At 39.4% G+C, this 8,768-nt stretch overlaps 1 protein-coding gene across 1 annotated transcript; it reads left to right on the top strand.

The window, feature by feature from the left end:
• The first annotated feature begins 1,282 nt into the window (after positions 1-1,282).
• Positions 1,283-3,295, top strand: LOC105476293 (olfactory receptor 8B12-like). Its single transcript, XM_071073976.1, has one exon. The coding sequence runs from the start codon at positions 1,542-1,544 to the stop codon at positions 2,394-2,396; it is 855 nt and encodes a 284-aa protein (XP_070930077.1). The 5' UTR covers positions 1,283-1,541; the 3' UTR covers positions 2,397-3,295.
• Positions 3,296-8,768: the final 5,473 nt, after the last annotated feature.

Raw genomic sequence — 8,768 nt, 5'->3', positions numbered from 1 at the left:
TTAGCAGCCATCCTTTAAGACTGCTTGTTTTTATCTATTAAGAATCTCATGAAACCCTTGTAAGTAAAAATACTTCAGAGAATTCATTATCACAGGGAGGTAGTACAGCCAGTGGAAAAGACCATGAAAATTGGAGTTAGACAGATCAGCGTTTGACTTAAGATTCTGGAATCTGTTCGCTGTGTGTGTTTCTCACTTTTAAAGCGGAGATTAACATGTCTAATTCATGAGGTTGTTATGAGAAATAAATGAGGTAAAATCATTCGTACATTGGTGTTGGATTCTTGGTGTCTGTATGAAGGTGCTGGGTTGGATACAGTGTTTGGTATACAGTAAGTGCTTAATACAAGGTAGCAAGCATTGGTTTTTCCCATAGTGCCTTGTCCTTAATTGTGCTTAAAAAGATGTAACCTGAATGAAAGAATAGGTCATTAAAAGTAGGATCAAGAGTGTAAACAAACATTTTATTTTCCTTAGGGAAGGTGGTCTCTGGCGATGGCTCTGATGGAGCCTCTGTTAACTACTCTGAGGTCTCTACTCCAGAATAAAACTCTCCAGATGCCTGTTATCCACGGTGTTAGGAAAGACTGCTGTCTCTTTCCTGGCAGCTGGGCAGAAGCCTTGGGACAAAGTCACAATCAGAGATCGTTTTCTTCAGTTCTGCAAGAGAACCAAGATTCTCAAAGAGAATAAAGATTCTCAAAGTGGAGAAGCAGAAGCAGATGGGCCTGGGCTCCAAGTTGTCACGTTCTTTTCAGCAGGGCCACTGGATTTCTGTGAAAGAGATGGGCGACAGGCAGTAGAGAGCAGCACCGTGGCTCCAAGCTGAAGGGGGTGAGTGCCTGTCTGAGCCACTGGGTGCCACAACAGAGTGGTTAAAAGAAAGCTCAGACCACTCAGCTGTCAGAGCCCTGGCTTGTCACTTGAAGGCTCAGTGTCAACTGTTAGAAGTAAGAGGAGTAATTTCGATGTTCCTGTGAAGCTCACACTAACTCATATTATTGTTCCTACCTTCAATCTGCATTTATTTACTGATGAGTCATGTTGATAATATTTCCTGTGCCCCTTGGTGTTTTTTTTTCTATAGCACTGTGGATGTTTTCCTCTGTAATTGAGTATCATTTAATTACAAGTTTTAAATTGTTAATTTGTGTTAAAAAAAAAAACTAAACTAAAAACCAAGTAAGCATTGAGAATATACAGTGGAAAATAAAACCTTTATCCCTGCCCCGCTCCCCATCCCCCGCCAAAAAAAACTCAGACCGGGAAGCCAGACCACAGAGCTCTCCGGCTGCTGCAACTCTGTAGCCCTGGGACTTTGTGCAGGTAGCCCAGGCTGGGTGTCCTCATCTGTGGAACGGGGATGAGTGTAATGCCACACAGCATTTAGAACAGCACCTATTCCATAGTTAGTGCTCAGTAAATGTTTCTTTTCTTCTCCCTCCCACTCCCTTAATTTCCATTAACTTCCCAATGTGTGTAGCCTTTCTCTCTTTCTGAGTGACTCCTTCTTTTTCTCTCACAGACAGTCCTAGAGGAGAATGCCTGCCAAGAACTCCTCCTCCGTGACAGAGTTTATCCTCTCAGGCTTAACCGACCAGCCGGGACTACAGATCTCCCTCTTCCTCCTGTTTCTAGGTTACTACGTGGTCACGGTGGTGGGGAACCTGGGTTTGATAACCCTGACAGGGCTCAACTCTCACCTGCATATTCCCATGTACTTTTTCCTCTTCAACTTGTCCTTCATAGATTTTAGTCATTCCACTACCCTCACCCCTAAAATGCGGATGAGTTTTGTCTCAAAGAAGAACATCATTTCCTATGCAAGGTGTATGCCTCAGTATTTTTTCTTCTGTTTCTTTGTCTTTTCTGAATCCTATATTCTATCGGCGATGGCGTATGACCGCCTCGTGGCCGTCTGTAACCCACTGTTGTACACGGTCACCATGTCTCCCCAGATGTGTTTGCTCCTTTTGCTGGGTGTCTATGGGATGGGGGTTTTTGGGGCTGTGACTCATATGGGAAACATAACGTTTATGTCCTTTTGTGGAGACAACCTTGTCAATCACTACATGTGTGACCTCCTTCCTCTCCTTGAGCTCTCTTGCAACAGCACTTACATAAATTTGCTGGTGGTTTTTAATATTGTGACCATTGGCATTGGGGTGCCAATTGTCACCATTTTTATCTCTTATGGTTTTATTCTTTCCAGCATTCTCCACATTAGCTCCACAGAGGGCAGGTCTAAAGCCTTCAGTACCTGCAGTTCCCACATAATTGTGGTATCGCTTTTCTTTGGGTCAGGTGCTTTCATGTACCTCAAACCACCTTCTAGTCTACCCCTGGACCAGGGGAACGTGTCCTCCATTTTTTATACTGCTGTAATGCCCATGTAGATTAACCCATTAATCTACAGTCTGAGGAATAAAGATGTCAAAGTTGCCCTGAGGGGAACTTTTGCAGAAAATTAGTCTCTTAAAAATGAATGAGAAAGGGAATCCAAACCTTTGTTATTCAGGGGGTTTCTTTTCTTGTTTCAGGGAGGGAACAAATGCCAGTTCTTTCTCTCCCATACTTAGAGAAAAATTTTAACTTTTATTCTTAAGTGTACTTACTCCCTGCACTGCTTATCCACCCCAACTATTCCAACTGTTATTTTATGAGAATAGTTTCTACTGTTATACAGGGTTTAATCTTGAATAGGCTTATGAAATCATTTACTCCAGTCTCCTCATGTAATACATCACACTCATAAATATGCTGTAGGCTGCCAAAGGACACACATGTACCTGGTGCCAGAGCTGAAACTGGAGTCCGGGCTCTTGAATTTTAATACAATCTGCTGTGCTTTTCTTCAGCTACATTTCCTTGTTCCATCGTTTCCCTGACAGATTTCATTTTAAATTGTTTTTTCTTTTTTTTGCATTTAAAGAAATCTAATTATATTCATAGCGATGTCATGCAACTTTTCAAGGGTTAAGTTTTGGAATAACATTTTTGCAAGAGTGTTGGAAGTGAAAAATGTGGTTGATGTGGTCTTGACAAAAAGATAAGCGAAATTTTTAAAGAATTTTGGGTTGTGTGAGTGAGAAGTAGGTTAGGTTTCTTATAGAATCAAGGATGGTGCCCACAGAGATGGTATAGAACCTTGAGTCAAGACTTAACAATAGAAGGCCTTCTAAGGGACAGATAAACAGATTTGAGGGAGTTAAGTTTGTTAGATACAAGCTTCATTCTTTATCTGAAGATTAATGGAGGCAGAATTTGGAGCCCCACCTCAAGGGTCTGAATAATGTAAATTAGTAATAGACAGCTCTGGATAAGTGAGCCATTAGCACCACAGCAACCAACTAGTTGTTAGGGGAGGCAATTGTCATTATATATTTAATAAGGCATAAAGGGAAGGGATGGTGGTCTTAGAAGAGGTCATATATTCACAGCATTGGGTAAGTGGAAGTACAACTTTGTATAAAGAATGAGAAGAATAATTTTTTTGATCTGAATACATTAGTAATGGTAACAATTCTTTCAGAAGTCATGGCATGTGAACTGTCTGGAAGATAGTTTAATTTACAAACTTTGGAAAGTTATCTTCTATTAGAAAAAGGGAAAGTTTGGATTAATGTTTAGCTTTTTTCATTTGGAATCTTTTAGTTTAATTAGGATATGATTAAGGAAATGAAAGTGTAGGGTAGGATTGCATTTTGATGCTAAAGGAGAGGAATGATTATTAAATTCAAGACACATGGATTGACGGTGCAGTGGGAGTGGTGGAGAATCAGTACAGTGAAAAAACCCTACTCCTTCTTAATTGAAATATAAATTTTACACTGAGGTGCGCGAACATTAACTGCTCGATGAATTTTTTTTCACATTTATAAGGCTATGATTACATACCTCCACCCAGACAAAAATATAGAAGATTTTTATCATTTTAGGGTATTCCTGCCCGCCCTTTCCCAGCAATTACTACTCCCCATGCTCTTCCTGGAAATATCCACATTCTTACTTTATCATCACAGTTTCATTTTTCTCATGCTTGAACTTCATATAAATGTTAAATAGTACATTTACTTTTTTGTGTTTCACTTAACATAGAGAGTCATGTGAGATTCATCCATAACAATTTTCTTTGTTATTGCTGTTTATTTTAGTATTTCATTGTATGAATGTAGAGCAATTTACTTACCAATATCTTCTTTATGGACATTTGCCTTGTTTTCAATTTCTACATATTATTAATAAAGCTGTTATAAACTTTTTTTTTTTTTGAGATGTAATCTCGCACTGTTGTCCAGGCTGCAGTGCAATGGCACGATCTCGGCTCACTGCAACCTCCACCTCCCGGGTTCAAATGATTCTCCTGCCTCAGCCTCCTGAGTAGATGGGATTACAGGCACCTGCCACCACACCCAGCTAATTTTTGTATTTTTAGTAGAGACAGGGTTGCACCATGTTGCCCAGGCTGGTCTCGAACTCTGACCTTGTGATCCTCCCACCTCGGCCTCCCAAAGTGCTGGGATTACAGGCATGAGCCACCATGCCCAGCCTATAAACATTCTTGAACATGTATTTTGCTGGAAATATACACTTCTTTTGTTTGGGTATATACGTAGATGTAGATTTTATGGGTCACAAGGTAGGCATATGTTTAGGCTTCTAAATGCTATCAAATTGTCTTCCAAAATATTTGGACTGATTTGCACTCCCATCAACAAATTTCAGAAAAGGATACTCTTCATCTTTATTTTCAGTATTTTTCATTTTAATTACTCCATTGGGTGTGTATTACAATACTGCTTTAGTCTTTGAAATATTCCCTTGATAAACAGTGATTTTTTTTTTTTTTTAGATGGAGTCTTGCTCTATTGCCCAGGCTGGAGTGCAGTGGCGTGATCTTGGCTCATTGCAACCTCCAACTTCCAGATTCAAGCAATTCTCCTGCCTTAGCCTCCCGAGTAGCTGGGATAACAGGAGCCTGCCACCACGCCTGGCTAATTTTTGTATTTTTAGTAGAGACGGGGTTTCACTATGTTGGCCAGGCTGGCCTCGAACTCCTGACCTTTTCTTAAGAGGCAAAGTCTTGCTCTGTTGCCAGGCTGGAGTGCAGTGGTGTGATCATGGCTCACTGAAGCTTTGAACTCCTGGGCTCAAGCTATCTTCCTGTCTCAGCCTCCTGAGCAAGGACAACTACAGGTACATGCCACCACACCTGACCACTTTTTCTACTTTTTGTAGAGATGAGGGCTCACTGGGTTATCCAGGCTGTTCTCAAATACCTGGGCTCAAGTGATCCTCTCATCCTGGCCTCCCAAAGTGTTGGGATTACAGGTGTGAGCCACCACACCCAGCCTTGTTGGGCACTTTTTATATGTTCATTAGCTATTTGGACATCACCATTTGTGAAATGCCTGTTCAAATCACTTGGCCACTTAAAAATAGTGCTGTGGCTGGGTGCAGTGGCTCATGCCTGTAATCCCAGCACTCTGGGAGGCTGAGGTGGGCAGATCAAGAGGTCAGGAGATTGAGACCCTCCTGGCTAACACGGTGAAACCCTGTCTCTACTAAAAATACAAAAAAATTAGCCAGGCGTGGTGGCGGGCGCCGGTAGTCCCAGCTACTCGGGAGGCTGAGGCAGGAGAATGGCGTGAACCTGGGAGGCGGAGGTTGCAGTGAGACAAGATCGCACCCCTGCACTCCAGCCTGGGCGACAGAGCGAGACTCCACCTCAAAAAAAAAAAAAAAAAAAAGTGTTGTTAGTCTTTTTTCTTATTGATTAGAGTTTTTTAAAAAGTATATTCTGGATATGAGTGCTTTTTCAGACACACACATTGCAGTTATCTTTACTCAGTCTCTGGCTTTCCCCATGACCACTCACTAATTATGTCCTTTGATAATGATATTTTAATTTTAATAAAGTTCATTTGTCCACTTTTACTGTTCATGCTTTGTTCTGTTTAATTTTTTCCTACTACATAGTCACAAATTCATTCTCAGGTTTTCCTTTGAAAGCTTCATGATTTTTCCTTTAATATTTAGATTTTAGATCAATTTTAAATCAGTTATCATGTTATGGTATGCGGTAGTAAGTTTTACTGCTTTCATAAAGGTGTTAAGTTGCATCAGCATCATTTATTGACAGACCTTTTCTCCTCCCTGAATTGTATTGGCTATATTTGTATGTGTGTATTTGAAGATCAAGTGACAATAATTTAGTGGGACTAATTTGAGAGAAGTTGATTTGCAGCCAAAGTGCTGTATTCTCCCATTACAATGGTGAATAGTGATGAGAAAAACAGACATGCTTGCCTTGTTTCGAAGTGGAATTTCATACCTTTCTTACCTTTCACTTTATTTTAAATAACTTTTTAAAATTTAATGTTCTATTGTTTATTAGTAGTATGTAATAACACAGTTGTTTTTTGTAAATTGAATTTGTATCTAGCAACTTTGTGAATTGTTAACTAAACTTGACGAAAGAGAAAATAAAAATTTGTACTTTATTTTTTCTGCATATACTCATGTAATCTGCAAATAAAGACAGGTTTGATTCTTCCTTAATGGTCTTTATACCTTTTATTTAATGTTTTTCCTTGTCCTGTCTAAGACTTCCAACACAATAATGAATAGAGATGAGAATGGATATCCCTGTCTTGTTTCTGAACTTAGGATAAAGGCATTAAGGCTTTCACTGTTGAATAAGACGTTTGCTGTAGCATTTGTTTTCTTCTGCAGAAGGCAGTAATTAGATTATGGGTGGGTGGGCCGGCACAGTGGCTCATCCCTGTAATCCCAGAACTTTGGGAGGCCAAGGAGGGTGGATCACAAAGTCAGGAAATCGAGACTATCCTGGCTAACACTGTGAAACCCTGTCTCTACTAAAAATACAAAAAAATTAGCCAGGCGTGGTGGCGGGCACTTGTAGTCCCAGTTACTCAGGCGGCTGGGGCAGGAGAATGGTGTGAACCGGGAGGCAGAGCTTGCAGTGAGCAGAGATCGTGCCACTGCACTCCAGCCTGGGTGACAGAGCAAGACTCGTCTCAAAATAAAATAAAATAAAATAAAATAAATAAAAAAATAAAAAAGATTATGGGTGGGTGATTAACAGCTTCCATTTAAGAAGGAATATATTTTTCCTGAGAATACATGTCATGGTAAAAAATTAAACAGTACAAAAAATTATACAGTAGAAATAAGGTTTCCTTTCATGTCAGTTCTCCCATGCTTATGTTCTTCCTCCTGGATGCAACTATTCCCAGAAATAGAATAGGCATATACAAGCATATCTCTGTACCTTCTATCTATCTACCTACATATTTATATATTTAGAGACATTTTTTGTTTTGAAATTTAGTAAAAGGGGATTTAGGGTTGTATCTTCCAATGGAAATGACTTAAAGAGGAGGGAGCACAGGACATTATTAGGCAACAAGAAGAGAAAACCATACTTCAGTCTACGCAATATTGGGAAAGTAAAATTCTCAACTTCAGTCCCCTCCTGTTCCCTCTAGTCTTTCTGTCTCACATAATGGGTAGAAAAAGCTGAGAGGCACTTGTGAAGGTCACAGCCCCAGGGAATAGGCCAACTAAAAGGCCGAGACATAATCATAGCAATAGAGAATGTTTTGCCTCCCACCCACACTTTACTATCACATCCATTAATCTCCTTTATAAAAACAGGGGGTTAGAGCACGGCTCAGACTCTATTTAAGAGAGTTTCTAGGGAAATCCTGAGACAACAGGAGGAGTCAAGAAGGTACTAGAGAAAGTTGAAGCTTTAGACACCTACAGCTACCGCAAACAGTAAACAGACAAAACAAGCAACCATGCTAAGATATAGGGGAGGATGTTGGAATTATCAGACTGGGAATTTAAAACAGCTATGATTAATACACTCAGGACTTTAATAAAAATAGCAGACATCTGGCAAGAACAGATGAGCAATGTAAGCAGAGAGATGGAAACTCTAAGAAAGAATCAAAAGGAAATGCTTAAAAAAACAAAAACCACTGCAAGAGAAATGAAAAATGCCTTTGATGGACTCATAAGTAGACTGAGTATGGTACAGGAAAGCATCAGTGGTCCTAAAGATATGTTAACTGACATCTCCCAAACAGAAATGTCAAGAGAAAATAGAATGAAAAAAAATGGAACAGAATACGCAAGAATTGTGGGACAATTATAAAAGGCATGACATATGCATAATAAAAATACTAGAAGAGAGAAAAAAATAAGAAATCTGGAAGAAATATTTTAAATAATAATGGCTAAGAATTTTCTAAAATTAATGACAGACATCAAAACTCTAGATCTAAGAACCTCACTGAACAGTGAGAAGGATAAATATTAAAAAGTCTACACCTAGCCATATCATATTCAAATGGCAGAAAACCAGACAATGTAAAAAATATTGAAAGAAGCCAGAGGAAAAATACCCATCTTACTTATCTTATCTATAAAAGAATAAGAGTTACATTAGACTTCTATTCAGAAGCCATGCAAGCAAGAAGAGAGTGAGGTAATATATTTAAAGTGCTGGAAGAACAACAGCAACAACAACAATTCACCAATCTAGAGTTTTGTATCTGGTGAAATTATCCTTCAAAAGTAATGGAGAGTTAGGTGAAAACTTTTTTGGACAAACAAAAGCAGAGAGAATTTGTTGCCAGTACAGCTGTCATGCAAGAAAGGAGTTCTTCAGAAAGGAGATGTAGATCATACACTAAGATCTACATAAAAAAAGGAAAGTCATTAGAGGAGGAATGAGT

This window comes from Macaca nemestrina, chromosome 12 (genome assembly GCF_043159975.1).
Source record: "Macaca nemestrina isolate mMacNem1 chromosome 12, mMacNem.hap1, whole genome shotgun sequence".
NCBI lineage: Eukaryota > Metazoa > Chordata > Mammalia > Primates > Cercopithecidae > Macaca > Macaca nemestrina.
Note: the sequence above shows the minus strand (reverse complement) of the source record. Positions and strands in the feature narration are given on the sequence as shown.